The sequence below is a fragment of the Papilio machaon genome, chromosome 19 (assembly GCF_912999745.1).
Source record: "Papilio machaon chromosome 19, ilPapMach1.1, whole genome shotgun sequence".
Taxonomy (NCBI): Eukaryota; Metazoa; Arthropoda; class Insecta; order Lepidoptera; family Papilionidae; genus Papilio; species Papilio machaon.
Genome location: NC_060004.1, coordinates 5,993,124 through 6,015,342, shown reverse-complemented (window position 1 = coordinate 6,015,342; position 22,219 = coordinate 5,993,124). Strand labels below are relative to the sequence as shown.

General features: G+C 33.3%; 1 protein-coding gene across 3 annotated transcripts in view; it reads left to right on the top strand.

Annotated features, from left to right (window-relative positions):
- LOC106709482 (homeobox protein invected) overlaps positions 1–8,909 on the top strand; it is a 57,397-nt gene extending 48,488 nt beyond the window's left edge. For 2 of the 3 annotated variants that reach the window (XM_045682388.1, XM_014501295.2), the window contains exons 4-6: positions 4,232–4,267; positions 8,196–8,299; positions 8,495–8,909. In XM_045682388.1, coding sequence (XP_045538344.1) covers positions 4,232–4,267; positions 8,196–8,299; positions 8,495–8,761 — 407 coding nt within the window. In that variant the 3' untranslated portion in view covers positions 8,762–8,909. The remainder of the gene's footprint in view (positions 1–4,231; positions 4,268–8,195; positions 8,300–8,494) is intronic. The other variant, XM_014501297.2, reaches the window with a different exon arrangement.
- The last annotated feature ends 13,310 nt before the right edge of the window (positions 8,910–22,219 follow it).

The window sequence follows — 22,219 nt, the reverse complement described above, 5'->3', positions numbered from 1 at the left end:
TAACTGTCAAAAAATCAACATGGCCGCCTCATTAAGAACGGCACAGATAATAAAGCGATTAACGTCGTAACATAGTAATTTACGCGACACCAGCGCCGCGGAATTAGCATACTCAATCGAGTTTCGTGGAGGTCGGATTTTGCTACTGTGACATACGAAAAATCACAACTGTCAACCTGAGAAACGATTAAGAGAAAAAAATTATTTAAACCTAATAGAATGCGTTTTGTATGAAAAATACAAAAGCATTAAATGCAGCAGTCTATTACTGTTTTAAAATAATAACACGTTTAGATAGATTTCAATTATAAAACATATATACATCTAAAAAAATTGGAGTGTATGTATGTAATAAAGGGGAAAAAATCGTACTTCGTACACAAAATGTAATTGCATATAACGAAAAACTATTTTTTTAATGTTGTCTGTCTGTCTATATGTGTGTACGCAAGGTTGTTTGTTCCGGGTAACCTGTGGAACCGATGAACTGATTTTTACTGTACGGTAGTTGATGTACGCTGGAATATAACAGGCATATTTTTTAATCCTACGCTGACGAAACGCTAGTAACCAAAAAAAAAATACACTAAAAATGTCAATGGCCATGTTCACAACACTTTACGACCGTGTTTCATAAAAGAAATTTCTTAATCAATAACAAAATAACTTCATTTATCGTTCCACAGTTGTGAATTAAAAACGCCTATTAAAATTTTCGGCATACTTTTGGTAAATTCCTTACCTTTATCATATTTAAATTGAGTTTTATTTAAATAAAAAGCTTGATAATAAGTTTACCTTGTGAAAGGTATCGTAACAATAAGGTTTGTTACATGTAGGAATATAAAAAAAAAGAATAATTACTCACAAGGTGGCTTTATTAAATTATTCAAACTTTCGTGAGACATTATCACTAACTTATATAGAAACGGCTAAAACACTCACGTATATATATCCGGTGTCGTCACCGACTAGTTTCGAGCCTTTCGGGGGCCCTTCATCAGGGTGAGTGGGACTGGTATTATTTGGCCTGATCTGGCCTGAGAGCGACGGGCCGCGTCCGCGAAACTAGTCGAAACTCGAAACTAGTCGGTGACGACACCGGATATATAGACGTGAGTGTTTTAGCCGTTTCTATATAAGTTGGCTTTATTAAAGTTAACCTTTGATCTAAACTAAAGAAATAAGTGTCACATAAGTGACAAAATAAGCATTATAATTGTCGCTAGTTATAAGATGTTTTTAAAACTAGAATAATTTTAAATGGCTGATAAAACATCTCATATTACCAGTTTTACGATCTCAATTAGTGTGTGTTTACACTAAAATTCCTACAGAAATCCTTATCAAGATTATTCTTGTTAATCTCACTGAAAATCCTGAGAATTTTTTTTTTTGTAAGCCTGTTTCAACAAAGCAAGGAGGTTTAATTTAAATTGAATTTATAATTATTAATTGAATTTATTAGAACTTTAAGATTAATAATAAATCACTCAAAAACATTTCAAGTATGTTTAAACGCATTGTTCTATTCTAAGATTGTAAATAGTCCTTATTTCGAACACAACTCGTAAGCTGTGTTGGGTCTTTTAACACGTTCGCGCCACCAACGAAGTCCTGTAATGAAGACATTTGCCTTCAATAAGAGACCTATTACGTATTACTCTTTAACCAATAAAATACCCAATTCAATTGCGTAATACACAAATGATTATCAACCTTAACCTGAACTAATACATTTCATATTTGCTTGTGGTTAATCTAATTTTTTTGTTTAAATTATTTTATTCGGTAATTTTTTATCGAGACGTTTATTGATTCAGTTCTTTATTACTGCTATCGTATTTTTATTGTGAGTTATATCGATTTTGATTGCTCGATGACGAGATATTGGAAATATCGATTCTTATTTCTTTATTATCTGTTGTAGAATTTCTCCAAGTCATGTTTATATTATTACGAACTTACGTATCAGACAATTTTCATCTTTTTTATGAGATTTTTACATAAAATGCGATAAAAGTATTCTATACATACCTCTTGTATCTTTACAAAAACGGAAATATGCTTTTCTCATTAGAATAATAATGTTTCGACAGTGTATGTAACAATAGCAGTACTGCAACGTCTCACTGATCAGCCCTCGTGTGAAACGCGCAATATTACTAAGCTTTGATGTTACCGCGTTTACGGCCGCTGTAAACTATAAACCAATCACAAGCCTTAAATAAACATCGACCAGTAATTAGTATAATAAAAGATTAAATTACAAATACGACTAAGTATAAAACTGTCACTGTCAATAAATATTTAAAAATAATAAAAATGTTTAAGTGACATTTAAATACTAACCGTTGATTTGAGGCGAAAATCTTTGTATAAAACAAGCCTACTATTAGGAAAGGATGGGAAGGGGAAGTGGATTTGGCGGAAGAGGAGACGCATAGGGAGGGGAAATATCCTCTTTCTGGGCGTCCCCTTCTCCGTTGATTAAATGTAGGCAACGCATCTGCATTTACGGATGTCTATCGACAACGGTCGCCTTGCTATTTCGGCGAATTCAGGTGGTCATTTGCTCGTTTGCCACCTTTTGACATAAAAAAAAAATCCCGTCATTATCTTAAACAAAACAGAGATAACAATATTTTGAACGGGGATTTTGGTCTTAGAAACCCACGGTAAGAAATGTTAAATACAGATTGATCTACTGTACTGTTGACTGTAATTATTTCAGTAAGCCTAGCACGAATATTTGTAACAATCGTCATCGTTTCGTTAAAGACATAATTTGTATTAAATGTGTGCAGCGACCCGCAACATATCAGTCTACCATAATACGTAATCAAGTAACATTAGATTTGTCAACATGTAATTTCATTTTATGTCGATTTCAATTAGATTAATACTAACTATATTTTACACAAGAAAGTCGGTGGTTCAGGGGTTAAGCACTTGACTTGCAATCTGCAGGTCCTGGGTTCGAATCCAACCATATACCAATGTGTTTTTCGATTTACATATGTACATTTATCTGACGTTCTTACGGTGAAGGAAAACATCGTGATGCTGCACATATCTGAGAAGAAATTTAAAGATATGTGTGAAGTCAACCCGCACTGTGTCAGCGTGGTTGACTATGTCCTAGTCACCCCTAACTTGGGGTAGGATCCGAGCCCCTCAGTGGGGACGTATAGTGAGCTGATGATGATGACTATATTTATAGAATTTATTTACATAACTTTTATGAAAAGGAAAGATAAATAAAAAGAAACACAATTTAGACGACAGTAATCTATAGGTACATATAAAAGAAAGTTGTGTTAGTTACACTATTTATAACTCAAGAACGGCTGAATCGATTTGACTGAAAATTGGTGGGCAGGTAGCTTAGAACCAGGAAAAGGACATAGGATAATTTTTACCCTGTTTTCTATTTATTTTTTTTATTCCGCGCGGACGGAGTCGCGGGTAAAAGCTAGTATAAAATAAAAGTAAAAAATTAACATTAAACCTTGTCTATCTAACCATCGAGGTTTGTTAAGAAATTTTAATTATTGTTCCCAACATTTAAAATTCATCAAATGTTTGTAGCGACTTTCAACGAACCCACAACACTAATAAGGCCATTAAAAGACGAAACGAGGTTTCCAGAAGTAATAGAATTCCGAACTGGAACTTAAAGATAATATCGTGTAACAACGCATAATGTCTTAATTATTCGCTTATGTTACTGGGTGGTCTGACGTCACAACGGTCTTCCGTTCCACTTTTGGGATGCGTACACACTATAAAATCGAGTAGAAAAAACGCACGTTTATTCCCTTTGGCCTTTTTACGTTTGTTTGTTTGCTCGTTAGATTTTACGTTCGATTTTTATGCTTTTGTATAGGATAGTCGGTGTATCAGGATAACTTGCTAGAAGTTATAATTAGACAAGTTTATTTAACTGAAGACATTGTCGTAGGCGTTAATAAACCTATACAACCTTTTTAGTCAAGCGTCAGTCATTTAGTTATTATAAAATAAAAAAATACAAACTATTTTATCTGTGCGAATTAATCATATAATTGCCCTTCTAATTTATAATCATTTTGTGCTAATATAATTGTGATATTTTTGACATTAATATATGTAATTTGAACATAAGAACTCAACCTTATTTGTTGACCTTTATAAAATGTTTTGTTAATTCCATGTATGTTCTAATAATTTGTTTTCTCTTTTGTTTTAGGAAGAAGTAAGTACGGGACCGGCTCACGGCAGCAACGTGAGACAAACCCAATTATTTTATATAATTAATTTAATCCAAATAAAATCGTTTTCAGTCGAATGATCCGAGTATTAACGATGACATTATCTAGAAAATTCTTTACACTATTACTTTAGTTAAATATATTTTATTGCGGTTAACTAATATCTAAATATTATGTTTAACTGGGTTTTTTTATCTTTCTTGATGTAACAGTTTGGTGACAATGTAATTTTCTATACAATTAAGATCTCACGAGACGAGAAGTGTCTTTTTGTCTTTTTGTCACTTAACTCGGAAAGTATACCACCGTAACAAATGTCACAAAAACGTCAAATTAGATGCCTACAAAAGTCACGGCTGACGCATAAAAAGTCTATTTCTCCGTTGTGGACAAAAAAAAAAAAGTTAAAAGGCTACTGACCTTTCAATCTGTCAAAACATGGTTACCTTAAAGCTGAAGATTAAACTCGTGCCTCAAATATTTTAATTGTTTTTTAATCTGTATTTAAAAATATCGCGTTTTGTTGGTGGTCTAGTTTTTTTTTACGATTGGCGGGAAACCGGCTTTCATTAAAAAACTAATCGTATCTGTCATGTCATATTTTTTCTTTTCCGCCATTTTCTATGCGCGTGTAGGTTTTATATATTTTTTGAAACTGCTGACCGCGACACTAGCGCCTCTCTCACCGGCATAGGTTATTATATTATTATATATATTAACACATCAATATTATTTTGCTATTGTTTAAATGTACTTAGCTACAAAAACTCAAGCGACACCTAGTTGTATAATTAGCATTTAATACAATAGATACAACTTAATTATACAAAACAATTGAATAGTGGCGTGACAACAAAATAATGGATTCGTAACATTGTTTGTAGTAGACATAAAATTTACATAAAACATATCAACACATCCACTGACGTAGCAAAAACAAGAAAAATACAACAAAACATTAACAAAGATATTTTTTTTCCAAAATAAATGATTTACGTTTTCGATCTTGTGCTTTGCCAGTGTTAATCTATTGGAAAATTTATATTTTATTATAATAAATACATCAGTAAAGGCCATTTTGTTTCTATACAGATTATAAATTTTAATGAACGACTTTTATACTTCCTGATAATGATTCAATCTTACTAGAATATTTCTTTCCATTTATCTCACCTACTTGAAGTCGTTTTTTTTAATCTAAGTACTTTTTTAATTTATGCACTTCTTCAAGTTTAAGAACTACGTATTACACGTTCTGATTGCGCAATTACTTCAAAAAAGGAATAGAAATTTTCACTTTTATACTCTAAATTACATTACAATTCAAATGGTGTGTAACTACCCCAATAGCATGATAATGTCGTGGAATTATTTTTAAGATTAAAGTCGATTGGATAAGCGAGAGTCCATGGGATCATGATATTTTTCGCTTATAGTGTGGTTTCCCTCATAACCGAATTTCTCGCTTAAGGAGGTCAGGACCGGACAATACCTCGCTTATCCAGCTTGAACAATTTTATGCATCCTTTTGTGCAATATTTTGTATTGTTAATAACATTATTATTTTTATGAAGCTTTCTAAAAACAATGTTCCTCGTTTACTTATGATTGTTCTTATGTTTACATGATTCCAGTCCATCGCTCGAATCCAGTGTTTGATTGCGACTGGAAAAATGTTAATACACTGGTAGCAACACAGATTATACCAGTGTGGATTTTTCCATTTATAGGCCTTATGTACGAAGAAACATTAACTACTGTACTCATAGGTCCCCCTTTGCTGTGGGTTTCAATTGAACTGACAGTTGTATTGACACATGTTACCTCGCTCATTCACTTTGACAAAATAGAGAACACAGTATGTGTCAATACAAATGTGGCTAGTCGAAACCCTGGGTCATGTAGATTTAGTGTGTGAAGTCTATACTAATGTGTCTAGAGTATCTTAGAGTCTCCGAAGACTACAGACTTTTTATCGGCAGACAGTTTAATTGAATATGAAGATGTATGAATATGCGCATATTACACAAATTTGGTATAATGCTAAATTTGGGCTTAACAGCCAAACCCGGTCACTTTGTCGGCTGATGAAAAGTCTGTAATTTGCCGGGGCTCTTAGTGCTTAACATGAGTACGTCAGTTCAATCCTTTGTTTTCAGGATTACAACGGAGTTCATCAGCCACCGGTCAGGCGGCCGGTGCAATATTTTGACCAATTTTATAGCAAACAATCGCTTTCATAGCAAACGTGAATTGGTTAAGATATTGCATCGCTCGCTTGACTCGGGTTACTGCGACGAAGATTATCTGCTTATTCTTCCGCCTGCTGTGTGTTTTGTGTTTTAAACCGGTTACACTGTCGAAGTACTTGTACAGAAACATATATCCATTCCTCTCACTCATAAAAAATGTTAAAAAAATGTTTTTGTATAAGTATTTCGGCATACGTTGAATGCTATTACGATATTCAAGTATAAGGATAACGTATACGGCGTATGACGATACTATTGTTTTCCCACTTCTTTTAAAGAGTTGTGATACAGGATGTTATACAAGTGGAGACTCAACGCTGAAGTATAGCAAAGTGATGGTATTCAACGTGTTAACTTTGTCTTCGTGTGCATTTTGTTTTGTTGCTTGTGATTGTACTTTTGTTTTTTTTGGAATGTTAATATACTTTTATGTGTGATTTTGTATTGTATATTAATGCTATCACGACATTATTACGCTATTGAGTTAGTTAAATTATTAAAAACTAGCTTTTACCCGCGACTCCGTCCGCGCGGAATAAAAAATAGAAAACGGGGTAAAAATAATCCTATGTCCGTTTCCTGGTTCTAAGCTACTTGCCCACCAATTTTCAGTCAAATCGATTCAGCCGTTCTTGAGTTATAAAAAGTGTAACTAACACGACTTTCTTTTATATATATAAGATATATAATTTAACCCAAATCATATCTTAAAATGTTTTAATTCGTTGGTTTTTTTTTCGCCAATGTCAGTAAAATTACTCTCGGGTGAACTATTTTAGAGAATACTAACTTTTGTCCGTGACTTCTTCCGTGCCGAATTAAAATACATACTTAAATAGTAGCCTATATGTTCTGTCAGAGTATGTTCTACATCTATGCCAAATCAGCGGGATCCGTTGAGCCCTTCTGGATAACCACATCCAAATCCGCCATCAGTCCGCATTACTAAAACATTCCTATAGAACATGTTGTCTCAGTTCTTTCAGACAAAGATAAGAAAACAACATTGTTTTATTAGTATCACGATTTTGGTAGAAGAAACCCACGTTTAATAACCTTGTTAAATAACAAAACTTTTAAAGTAACAAAAAGATAAGTAAGTCAATTTCAAGGTTAAACGTGGAGACCTAAATAAACAATACAAATAAATAAGACAATATAATCTTTAAACAGTTGTCATAAAGTTGTATTTTACTTAACATAATAACAAAAAGTGAACATAATTAGGTCTTTAACAGCGGGACGCTGCCGGCTACTGTTTGCGGTCTTTTTTATTTAAAAAAAACTTTTATCAATTATTTACACAAACGGACGTTTCGCGCATTTATTAAGTTAAAAAGTATCTTACGGTAGTAAGATACTTTTTAACTTTATAATAAAGAGTATAGACCGTATATGAACAAACCCATATTTAAAATATTAAGTGAAAATAAACTAAACATCAATAAAAATCAAATGCGTAACAAAAAAGTTACCTTTACATTGAAAGAAGGTATAGACGAAGAAAAAGAACAGAATAATGGCTAGAACGAACTAGAAAGAGTATTTTTAGCTACTGTTATAATCTTCTGTAAGATCATGGTACCCTGGTAGGTTAGGGCCTTACATCCATATCTTACAACTCGCCAAAGAATCATCGGGAGGTCTTTTTAATTAGAATGGTCTGACTCTATATTTTCTTGTATCGTAGGTCCTCGTACGAGAAGACCGAAGAAGCCGCCCGGGGAGGGTCCCACTTCTGATGAGAAAAGACCTAGGACTGCCTTCTCTGGACCTCAGCTTGCTAGATTAAAGGTGAGGAGACAGTATGCTAGACTCTTCTGAATATACATTATTGTAGGGATGTAGAGATACTACATTTCTTAAAGTTTTTACCTTCTATTAGGTAAAAGGATTAGTTAAGTTTGAGAATGTAGGACCTAGCAGGCATTTCCTTTATTTTTAAATTTTGTTGACAATTTTAAGACGCCAAACTTACGTTTTCTTTAGCACGAGTTCGCTGAGAACCGGTACCTGACGGAGCGGCGGCGGCAGGCGTTAGCAGCGGAACTGGGCCTAGCCGAGGCGCAGATAAAAATCTGGTTCCAGAATAAGCGAGCAAAGATCAAGAAAGCTTCAGGACAGAGGAATCCGCTCGCGCTGCAGCTCATGGCGCAGGGACTGTACAACCATAGCACGGTGCCTCTCACCAAGGAAGAGGAAGAGTTGGAGATGAAGGCCAGAGAGAGGGAAAAGGAACTACAGAATAGACATTGAAAGTGTGCTTAGTAATAGTTTCTTGTTGGTTATAACGCGATGTTGTAAATTCGATTGATTACAAGGGTGGATGAAATGTTTTTGGGAAAGAAATTATCTAATACTAGCTTTTACCCGCGACTACGTCCGCGCGGAATAAAAAATAGAAAACGGGGTAAAAATTATCCTATGTCCTTTTCCTGGTTCTAAGCTACCTGCCCACCAATTTTCAGTCAAATCGATTCAGCCGTCCTTGAGTTATAAATAGTGTAACTAACACGACTTTATTTTATATATATATATAGATTAAATTTAAAACCGTTCTGATGTCCCTTTTGAAAAAGTAAGATTATTTTGAATTTTAACAGTGGCGTTGCTTTACTTTATATTCCTCAATTTATATTCAGTAGAAAACTTTCGGATGTCGAATAATCGATTTTTGTAAATGGTGATTGAAATAGAAGATATTTGTGAAACAATGATAATTTGAAATTTAACAAACTTCGAAAAGAGATATGTTTCAGCGGCGAAGACTCAACTACGACAAATTGCTACCTGTCACGCGAATTGTGACAGTTTTACAAAGATAAGGTACAATTTGAATAATATGAACCTTTTACTTCGATAATGCAAAAATACAGTTTTGATATATCGCTTACGTATTAATAATTTTCTCTTACATAAACTGTCACAAAGATCTGATAACTAGCTACATTTTACTATACAATGTGTGGCTTTGACGGTAAAATCTTTGACTATTGACGGACATGGCTATCTAAATCGGTGGACATAAGTCAAACTAAATTACGACAGTTCACTAGCGCCCTCCTGTCAACTTCAATAAATGTGACAAAATCCTTTTTAAACTGTAGCTATCGTGCGTTTTTTTATTTTTTATAACTGTTTCTATGACTAAGTAGGTTTTATATTATATATTCTGAGTCATTTAGGGACATACACGGGCTTCAAGCAGTTATTATTAACATGAACGTTACGTTGCGGCAAACGTCAACTGATCGGCGTTTGACGATTTAAACGCAGTTCGCTTGAAGCTGACACCAACTTTAAGCTGTCCGTGTATTTTTAAACACACTAAACAGTCAATGGTAATTTTTTATTAAAAATACTATAATAGACTATCATTATTATATTGTGACTAGCGTTGCATTTATAATTAATCACCATTAATACTCTAAAAGAATGTTGCATATTTTTTACATATTTATATTGCGAATTATAAATACAATTCTTGATTGAATTAATATCGATCTTTAGATCAATAAAAATGGTTTAAGATTGATTATTGAGATTGGCAATTGACGAACTTATTGACTAAAATTTGTTAATAGCCATTGCAAAATGTTATTAAATTTTTTCATATTTGTTTAAAAATAATATAACTGTAGTTTCTAATTCACAAACTCGTCAACAACAAATTAAACATCACCTGTATCCAAGTTATTTCACTGTTTAAAACTTTTTTGTACTCGATACAAACTTATGACGTCATAAAGCAATAATATTTGCAAGCGTGTTTTAATATTTATTTTCAAATTGACTTGTCATGTCCGTACCGTCCAGTTTCTAAGTCAACACGATGGAAAGTCCAGCAAATAAGCTTCGCAAACGACAAACACTAGATAGACAAACTGAACTTATTTACCTTTAACATACAAGGTGAGAGTTGATTTACTATGTCTATTGTTTAACGACAAGAAATTCATTACGAAATGTAGACATACGCAAAAGATGACGCCAGATAATAAGAGACCATAGTAGTAGGAGTTAATACTGCCGAACACAATGATCAATCTTGAATAAGCCATTAATGCAACATAGATATATTTTAATATAAAAAGCTAAAAATATTATATGGTCGTCACGAACGTCAGATATCTTCTAATATATAAAATTCTCGTGTCACAGTTTTCGTTCCCGTACTCCTCCGAAACGGCTTGACCGATTCTCATGAAATTTTGTGAGCATATTCAGTAGGTCTGAGAATCGGCCAACATCTATTTTTCATTTATTTTTTATTTATTTTTTTAACTGCGCGCGGACGGAGTCGCGGGCGACAGCTAGTAACTTTATAAGTATAAAACAAAAGCATTAGTAATTTAAAAATCATAATGCTTGAGCCAATCAAAGTAGAGTTTAAAAAGTTTTTTGTCACAAGAGTGCGCTCGAGTCGCGGAATGAAGGCGAAATGATGCTTTTATTGTTCTTTGGTATGAGATGACTCTGTCACCGACCATTTGCGAACTTCGTCAGTTTAAAATCTGACTAGACATGATATAAACTGAGCAAATAATTGTAGAGCGAACGGATTATTTACAATAACACTATCATGTCGAAAGGAACAAACTTATTTTTTTAATAATTAATAAATCTAAACCTTGTAGAGAAAGAAACGTCAAATTTACAATAAAGCGTTTTGTTTCCACTATTTGCTGACTGCGTGTCATGTTTGGTTAAATTAAAAATTGCCAAATTTGCCAATCATTCGGTGACACAGCCAATGTATTTAAGGATTCATAAAGCGTATACAAAACCCGCTGTTAAAGCCGAGATAATATGAAATAAAATCAACACGACCAATTTATACGGGCTCGTTTTTTTTCTGTCGGAACTGCAAAGGACTTAAATAAATATTCATCCACCCTTTAACTTTGTATTTATGTACATACACAACTTGCTGTCGCACTCATAGACCTTTAATGATTGCTTCAACTGCCGCTAAGTTCAGATTTCTCACACCAACGTTACAGCTAGGGATGTCCTTTGTATCATCAGCACATAGCCTCCATTGAGTGAGCTCTGAATCTACCCAAATTATTTGTGACTAGGTCATAGTCAACCACGCTGACCTAGTACGAATTGTCTTCACATATTCAACAGTGAATGTTTTCCTTCGCCGTAAGAACGTCGAATAAATGTAAATAAGAAATTAGAAAATCTAAAAACATTTGTCAATGGCAAATATTATGGATTATAGATAACGATCTGTTCAGGTTATCATCATCAGCCTTTATCTGCCCACTGCTGGACATAGTCCGTTCCCAATACCTTCCACAGTTCCCGTCCTCTGCCTTCCGCAACCAACGACTTCCCGCCAGTATATGTAATATCAAAAATCTGCACTAAGCGACGGTTTAAATAACACTTAAATGAGTGCGACAGTTTTAATTTATTAGCGAATCTCATATCGATTTAATACTACTAATATGTACAATGAATTTTGTATAATAATCGTTTGTTTTTTTGTAGATTTTGTTGGTGTTGAATAAAAAAGAGCGGACATGCATTTAAGTACAGGAATCTATTCATTAAAACTAGAAAATCAAATTACCATTGTGTATAATTAATTTAAATTCATGTCTAAATAATTTTAATCTATTTACTATGGTAATCGTAAAATAAATATAATTCCTTTGACATCTGTCAAAACGGCCATCTTGTATTTCAATAGAGGCTGCGAGAACATTGTTAAGGCGAACTATTCATTGCCGTACAATAATTACCGGCCGTTGGGGCGTAACTGAAGTTAAACCATCGCATAGAAAATAGAAACGATATAATTATTTAATAGTACCCATGCTATTATCCAATTTGTAGCAACAAGTCTAAACTTAGTTAAGCAATTTGTTAATAATTCAATTTAGCGGCTATATGTCCCACTCGATTTGTATAGAACGTACACCGTGTAAATATATTTTAAAGGTTAGAATAACATATTAATATTAAGTTATTTATTGTGCAATGTAGCAGTATTAGTAGAGAAAAATAGTTTGACCGTATTCTAGAGAGACCTTCCACCGCTTTTGTTTAAAAAAACAAAATGTCATTTCATTTTCGCGGTATAATTCTATTTGATTTGTGTATTTTTTTTATCTGTATTTAACTAACCGATTGCATTTTTTTTAAATGTTGTAACCTGTGATAACATTAAATTAAAATTATTATTGGAGATTTTAATTAGCGTATAAATTATGTTGGATTGTTTCCACAGAATATTGTCAACATTTTAAACTATGTAGAAGTGGTCGTAATGAAAAGTAATAATAAAAAGAGTTATTAAAACTTTATGGTTATTTCATTTATTCATAAATACATCATGTAATAAACTGTTTATTTTCTTTTCAAAGGAAAAAAAATCAATAAAATATATGTGCATTCTCTTTATGAAAGATTAGCTGTCGCCCGCGACGCTGTCTGTGTGGAATTAAAAAAAACTCAATAAGTAGCCTATGTATTCTGCCAAACTATGTTCTACATCTGTGCCAAATTACGAGTACATCAAGATCCATTGAGCCGTTTCGGAGATACCTTAAAACAAACATCCATCCATCTAAACATTCGCATTTATAATATTAGTAAGATATCGCATCACAGGTAAGAAAACTGTTCATATTTTAGACAATGTTTTCAATTGAATACAGTAAACTAAATAACAGCAATTAGCAACAGAAATTTATCAAAGATAGTGTACACTTTCACCCCTCTCAATAAGCCCCTATAATCTAAAGTTAATAAGTTATAAAAACACACGCACAGACGCAAGTAAATTAAACTTCTTCGCGAGGAAACGATCCCGAATTCCCGATTCGCGACGCCGCCGCAAAAATTCTAATAAAATTCTTGATACCCCGTCCCTACTGTCAAGCTGATAGAAAAGGGGTTGGGTAAGACGTGGAGCATTTTATTTTGCATGTTTAAATCGATGTTCCCTGTCAAATATATTTGTTTAACCACTGCTATTAGAAGAATAAAACTAAAGTGTTTAAAATGATTAATAAAGGAACCAATCTTTCTCCCTCAATTTCGGAATTTTTCGACAAGGAATATGGAAAGCTTTAAAAAGAAAAGTAAGTGTTTTTGTCTAGGCGTCGTCGCCATGATGTATAAAACATCATATGGTTTTTGATTTTTATTTCTCACTTGTCTAATGTCAACACTAAGTGTGGGTTTCTTAGACCAAAATTCCCGTCAAAGATGATGATGTTTTATACAGATATTTTGGTCTCAGAAACCAACATTAAGAAGGATAACTTTACTTTATTCGAATGATGATGATTATAACTACAATATCGTAATATTTGAGCCTAATCATAAAGTTAAAACATAAACATTGTTTTAATTATTTTTTTTACCAAAACATAAATCAACTTAACTGCAAGCTTATTCATAACTCGAAATCATGATTATTGTAATATGCGTAAGCTTCCGAAATGCGATCTTGAAAAATAAATAACAAAATTATACCGAAAGCAGTTCTAGTGATACATAGTTAAGCGTAAAACGTCTTTTACAACCAGGTTAACGTACCTATTATCAATCACCGTTGTTCAAAGGGTTAAAAGATGTGTTTAACAGCGTCTAACTGTGTTTTTTGGAGTAATACAGATAATGTTCAAGTATAAAATCTCAATAAGATCGATTGAGAATCAAGTACACTCCATATAAGGCCAATGCTAAGAGCATCTCCAATCCATTGTCAACAGTAACGGAGAGAAAAAACAAAGTTAATTTGAAGGGATGTCGCAACACCCGCCTTGCGTGCCAACCGCTTAGCGCGGGCTTACATACAGCTCTGGAATTTAAAATACACGAATATATTATCCTAACATACAACAACAATCTACTTTAAAAAGGAATCGAGGAAAGGGTAAAAAAAAGTAAATAAGGATGTGGTTCGTTATATTTAACGTTAATAATATAAATGTACAAAGGTATATATGAAATATGGTTCATAAAACCTTTCAGTTATCAATTGATTGAATCGGCAGTGCCAATTTTAGTACCAGAGCCCCCTTCTTTTACTATACCTTGGGAGGATTAACAGGGTTACGCGAGACTATTTCATTCGCAGACCTGTGCCGTCTTTTTCTGTCCAGCGCCCAACCGCGCTTTACCACTTCTAGTAATCGATTTTGACTGTATTTTCACTTTACACTTTTATTTACTTGTTGATTAAGTAAATATAGTAAAAGAACGGTGAATATAATTCTGGATTTAAAGACTTTGAAATGCTGGTTAAATATTTTATATATATGCGTGCATGTAAGCCGACTATTAAAGGAAGGGAAGCCCCAAAATTCCTTTCACTGAGTGGCGCAAGTCGTGATATTTTTACACTCCATCGAGGGCACTCTACACCCTTTATCGGACGTTATTGCTTCTCCGGCAATAAAAAAAAGAAATGTTTTCACGCCATTTTAGCGTATTAAGGTGGTCAGACGTATAACTAAATTATCTAAACACGCAAATACGTTCGTAAAATACAGAAATATTATTAACTAGCTTTTACCCGCGACTCCGTCCGCGCGGAATAAAAAAAAAAAAAGAAAAAGAAAACGGGGTAAAAATTATCCTATGTCCTATTCCTGGTTCTAAGCTACCTGCCCACCAATTTTCAGTCAAATCGATTCAGCCGTTCTTGAGTTATAAATGGTGTAACTAACACAACTTTCTTTTATATATATAGATATAGATTAACCAGTTTTATCTTACTATCACGTACTTACCCAATTGTTTTATTAAACGGTATATTTTCAAAACATAATGCTATCCCTTTCATGCTCTTTGAATAAATAGAGATAACAATATTATGTTTACATGTTTTCATAGTGAAAACTCAAGGTATTATAACAAAAGAACGAATTCAACATACAAATTATTAATGACATACATATATGTTTCTACCTCGCTTGATTTTTTACCCCGCATGAAATCAGTTTGATATATTTCATAATTTGTCCTACTCAAACGACAATTAGTGACAGAGGAAAGAGGATAGGTATAAATAAGTTGCAATAAATTGACACTAAGTGATGATTATGCGTACATATGAATGTTTTACTTACAGGCAAAATATTTCAAAACATTTATACTCGACATGCTTCTGAGAAATATAAAGTAAAAAAATGTTAATCCTTCTCGAATCTCAAGTAACAATTACTTCAAAGAGATTTACGTATCAATAGAATTTAACTTGACGTGTGTACTTTCAGCAATCACATCTTCAACAAAAATTCAATCTGGAGTCATCAAATGACAAGAATCACTTTGTTATCGCGACGAATAAAAAATCTGTTATTAATAACAAGATGTAAGTCAACTGTATCCGACAAAAAAGGCCTTCACAGGTGTGACGACATCACAGTAATCGACCGGGTGAATGACCTTTTGACGGTTAAATAAAAATGGCCGACCACCCACGTCGCCGACTTACGTATTACACGACCGATATAACATGACCCTTAAATCGGTACCCGTTCCTTCGTTAACTGGACCATATTTATGTGGCTTAATTTAAGAGCCAATCTCGTTTGAGCTGCAGTGGACTGCATTTTTTGGTGTTACGCGGTCCACATTACGTTGGATTATTAGTTTAGTTTATAAATATAGGAACGAAAACGGGTTAGCACCTAGGCCACACACCGAGGCCGAGGTGTAAGCACTAAATAGGTCTTAGACCGCAAACAGCGCTTAAAGTTAGGTCCTGAAAGATTTACGGTAAGTAGTGTAATTCCGTAGCGACATTTACTACGAACGCCTACCATTCCTAACACTTTGTCTACCAAACATTAAAATCTTTATACAAAATAATTGAAATTTTAAAATATAGTGTAATTTCGGAGTAGCTCAAATGGGATTAATTTGATATAATATAAACAACACATTTAAAAAAAATCTAATAATAAATTGTAATTCTAGACGTCTACGAAATTCATTTAATTTATTTCAATTATTCATCAATTTGCCTTTAAAAATCATACCCTTTTCAGTTAGCATACACTTAAAACTTCATAATCCTTAGAACTCTCCAAAAATAATACGCGAAAAGGCTTTTTACATCACACTTCATACTGATATTAAGCGAAAGTTTGGATGGATGGTTGTTTATTTCATCTGGGTATGGTTATTCAAAAAATGTAGAACGTAATCTGAACGTATAGTAGCCTACTTATTAAGATTTTTTTAATATCGCACGAACAAAGTTGCGGGCAAAAGCTAGTATAAACAAGTCACAGTTTCTTCTCAGTAATATATTTATACTATGAACTTATTATAACATTTTATTCAAATTTAAATCGCTGTATCTAAATCATTCGTATTCATAATTACTTTATTAGTGTCCGTTCTTAATAATTTAATCTAATCGACTCGATAACTAAATACAGACAGACGATTGATAGGTTTCTATAATTACTGACAGAACTAAATAACGGCGCCATGTCTGTTATCCTATCAATAATAATAACAAACATTTGAAAATACAAATCTAATCCAACAAACGTTTAATAACAATCACGGAAATAAATGCCATTCTTACCACTTCGAAATAAAGTATAAAATCGCGTGCTATTCATTTCTATAATGGCAATTTTATATTTGTAATTAGTTAAAATCGAACGGAATCAATACAAGAAGGAATTTTGAAAATAGAATGCGCGAGGCGCAAGGCGCCGGCCAATCAGCGCGCAGTTATCGCCGCCATAGTCATATTCGCAGAGATAAAAATAAAAACTAAACGCTCTATTAATTTAATTTAATTCGATATTTATAACGCAGTAGGTTCTTAAAATGGGACTGACAACTTTCAAAGGTAGATTTACATTAGAGCATTATCTTGAGCATTTCTATGTAATGTAACATACATATGAATGGTACAATCCATACAAAACAAAATTTCCAAAGCACGTCTGGTTCGTGAAAAGGTGACATACTAGAACATATCATAGAGTAGCTCGTTCTGTTATAAATAAATGCTCCAATCTATACTCACCTTAAAGCGTCAACAACTATCCTATTATCTTACTTCTTACTAATATTATAAATGCGAATGTTTAGATGGTTGGATGTTTGTTTGAAGATATCTCCGGAACAGCTAAACGGATCTTAATGAAATTTGGTGCAAATGTAAAACATAGTCTGGAAGAACACATAGGCTAATTATCAAGTTTTTTTAATTCCGCGCGGGCAGAGTTGCGGGCGACAGCTAGTATTAAATAATGTGAAATATCAGCAAGTAACAAAAATCAATAATGCTATTTTAAAAGTAAAATAGATGATTTAGATTTTTTGTAAGCAAAACGGTTTTGTTGTTTAAAAACACGTTGAAAATGAACCAAAAGTAAAATAAATTACAACTGAAATGAAATATCATGTTTCTGCAAACACGTAATACATACCTACTTATTGTGTTAAATTTAAAAGCTTATCGATAAAAATAAATTGATTTTTAAGTCGATGATAACTTTCAAGTTAATTCGTTAGTACATACTTGAGATTATAGATAATACAAGAATCGGGTAAATAAACATACAATAAAAAGAGATGACTACAATAGTCTCAAGCTATATTGTTGCAATTTAACATTTAAGCTATCCACTATTCGCTTGAAAGTTCCCACAACATAATTACATAAAAAACTTCTTGAGAAGCTGTCAAATTTGACCTATACCTTTTGCTCCACTAATCTATATATGTCCTTGTAGGATCTTTTCTTGTATTATATAGTCTGTCGAATGATAGTTTGCAAAGATTATAAAATAGTATTTTATCTGTGGCGCTCTAATCGACAGCCAATCGGGGCGCGGCTATCTATCACAGCTCGCGGCGCATGCGCACAAACAAAAATAAACATCGCGCCGAGATGGGTGGTCGCCAGTTAATATATCAATTTACAATTTAGATTTTAATCAGTATAATGTGTAAGTTACTAACACCGGCTTCGGACTTTGTCTCAACTCATTTATTTACTCTTTGACTTTTGAGCGATTTGACTTATTTGTGTTTTAGTTTTTAATGAACAGTGGCGAAATGGAACTTTAAGAAAATACTAGCTCTCGCCCGCGACTCTGTCCGTGCGGGAAAAAAAACTATATAACTATAATAAGTAGCCTATGTGTTCTTCCAGACTATGTTCTACATCTGTGCCAAATTTCATCAAGATCCGTTGTGCCGTTCCGGAGATACCTTCAAAGAAACATCTATCCATCCATCCATCTTAAAATTTGCATTTATAATATTAGTAAGAATACAAACAGATCAACTGAATAGTTTTCTTCTTTATTGCGCGTTCCTAATATGCGTGGAACTGATAAATTACAAATCCCGCCCATTTATAACTATACTAGACAAGTTATCATTTTTCGGAAATTAGCAAATCTATAATGTAGATGTTTCAGATGGGATTCACGATTTATCTATTTATGTATAATTACTGCACTAAGATCGTGCCTTAGTATAGTTTAAGTATGAGATATATACACTAACGACTAAAGACTTTGTGTGGCAGAATAACCATATTGTAAACATCAACAAAATGTTTTTTTTTTCAGTCACAATTCTCTCTTACCATAGTCTCTTCGCCTCAGTCACGGTGCACAAATTGCTCACACGCACAACTCGTCTGTCACGACACCTGTCAAACTGTCATGACATGAGGGAGCTGTCAAAACTGTGTTGTATCGCCCTAATTGATCTGAACTCGGATCGATCTGAGAATCACGAACGTATGATTGAATAAGAAACCAATAAAAACACAAAACTTTCATTTAATCATTTATATTCATCTTTATAGATAATAAATATTGTTAGTTTTTTTCTTGAATATGTATTTTGCTTTAATTATGTTGCTTTACACATAACCAAATATATGTAACAGATATCAAAATCATTGTAAAGTATATAAATTCAGTAAGTAAATATAAATCAGTAAAAACTTTTTATTGTATTGTGAATTTCATTAGTGTACCGTATTTGCTGAAAACTTTTGTGGTACCTACATTATCTTAATTTATTACAATACCTCGTAATACAGTAACTAACTAACTAAAAAACCAATAGACACAAAATGTGAGTGACAGCTCACTCGTGAAAATAGGTTCAGTCATTTGGACTAAGTCATGGGCGTAGCCAAGGTGTAGCAGGCAGGAACAGCTGTGCCCCCCTTTATCTAAAATATAAAACAGAATAAATATATAAGTTACTTCAAAATACTTACGACTTAGGGTCATTCAAGAAGCGGGCGTATCACCATCTCAAAGGCCGGCAACGCATATGCGATTCCTCTGGTATTGCAGATGTACATGGGCTTCGATGAACAACTTGGTGTTCCCGCTGCTCGTTTGCCCCCTTCTCTTATTAAAAAAAATACTAAGGTGCCGACAATCTCTTAAGATATGCCTACATAAAAAAACAAAAACGACATGTCACTAAATAAACACTCTCTTTGGAATAAAATAATGAGAATTTTTACTATTACCGGCTTCCCCTCTCCCCCACATTAAACATACGTCAGTCAGATTACGTATTATGAATTAGACGGTTGGTCTCCAGTTATAGGATGAGTAAGTTAAGTGAAGTCCCTTAGCGGGCGGAGTTACATCGGCAATGCACGATATAGTCGCTAAAAGGGCTAATGTCAAAAAGGTTAAATGAATAGACTGTATAATACAGACATGAAATAATCGCTACCTGTGATGTGTCTATGGTTTGTTTTAATAGACGAAAAAGGTTTAAAATATTTTGCAAAATAACAATGCAAACTCAAAAGGACAGCTTCATCGAATCTCGGAGAATTCATTTTAACAAGCCGATACTTAACTAGTTCATAAATAAATTGAATAACGTTTTTTTTCTTATTCAATTGAACAAAATGATAGTCTAGGACTAGAATATTTAACAAGTTTATGTAGAAAGTAAACATTAACAGAAGTTGAGTCGTGGCCGGCTTGCGGGCTAGACGCGTCTAATAAACACAAATTATTAACGAAAATATAAAATAAGTGCCAATCGAAAAAAGACCTTAATGTGTAAGTGTTAGTAACTAATTTAGTGAGATTACGTGATAAGACTTAAAACTATTTACTGCCGAGTTGTTTACTACTTCAGCCGTCGGTGAACAAAAGAATCTATTGAATGGCTCATCGCTGCGACTCGATTAGTGCTAATCTAACTTAACTTCAAACGATTAGCGTTAAAGTGCATTTTTGTTTATACCATATCAAAATGAGTTTACTGGGATCAACAAGTAAATGTGGCGGATCGCAACCTGACTTGACAAAATCTAGTGAGGGTGGTAAAATCATGGATAAGCCGCAAATCACGTTTCGTAAGCGTAAGGAATCGGAGCCTGACCTTAGAATGAAGGAAGAATTTGAAAGTTTAAAAAAGGAAATGAGATCTTTTCTGACAAAATTTTCTACAATACAAAATGAAAGCGTGGCTAGTATACGACAAGATATGAACGAAATTAAAGAACAATTGGTTGGTATAAAAATATGTACAGATAAAATAATAGAGGATCAAGAAATAATGAAAAAAGACATAGATAACTTAAAATTTCTATGTAAAAAAAATGAACTAAAAATAAAAAGTCTCCAATCTTCCTCACCTACACACTCAAACATATCTACAAATTTTTATGAAGAAATGATTTTTGAATGTCAGGAGCGAATTACTAAACAGAAAAATATAATTATTTTTAATGTTCCGGAGTCCTCTCTTAAAAGTTCAGGTGATAGATCAGAGTACGATAAGAATGAAGTATGCAAAATAATCAATAAAATAGTGGATAGTTACAGTCCGCCAATAAAAATATTCAGGATTGGCAAATATAATCCACAGAAACCACGACCTTTGAAGGTATGTTTTGAAAATGCAGATGTCGCTCTTCTAATCCTTCGCAATAAGAGTAAACAAACTGAATTTAAAATACACTCGGATCAGACGTATAAGCAGCGCACATATCTGTCTAAACTTAAAGAGGAACTGCTGACACGCCAACAAGAGGGTGAACAGAACCTTATTATAAAATATGTAAAAGGAACACCAAAGATTATAACTCAACAGTCAAAAAACGAATACCACAACATAATGAAAAGATAAGTCATCATCTAGCAATTAAATATGAAAACCTTAGCCATAATCCGTCATCACTCCGCTTCTTTTATGCCAATTTGAGAAGTATTAGAACAAATAGGAAATTTGATGAAATAAACTGCATAATAAAATCAATACCAAGGACAACTCACTTCCTAATCTTCACAGAAACCCACATTACATCGGACCAAGAGGCCAAAATATACGATCTACCTAATTACTCACACGTCTACAACTACAGGAAAGACAAAAGAGGTGGCGGTGTCTCCATTTATGTTCATAAAAATATACAATTTGAAGTAACTGAGGATATTTATGATAATGGCAACCATTACTTGTGGATATATACTAGCAAGTTATGTCTGAATATTGGAGTGATATATAAGCCTGACGGTGATGCAACGATGGATAATTTTTTGGACATATACACATCACAATTAGAGAAACGAAAAAGGGCAGTTGTCTTCGGCGACTTCAATATAGATTTATTAAAAAAGGACAATTACGTCACGAAATATGTAAAAGCCATAACAGAGAGTGGATATGAAATACTAAATAAAATAGACTCGGACTACTGTACCCGCGCCA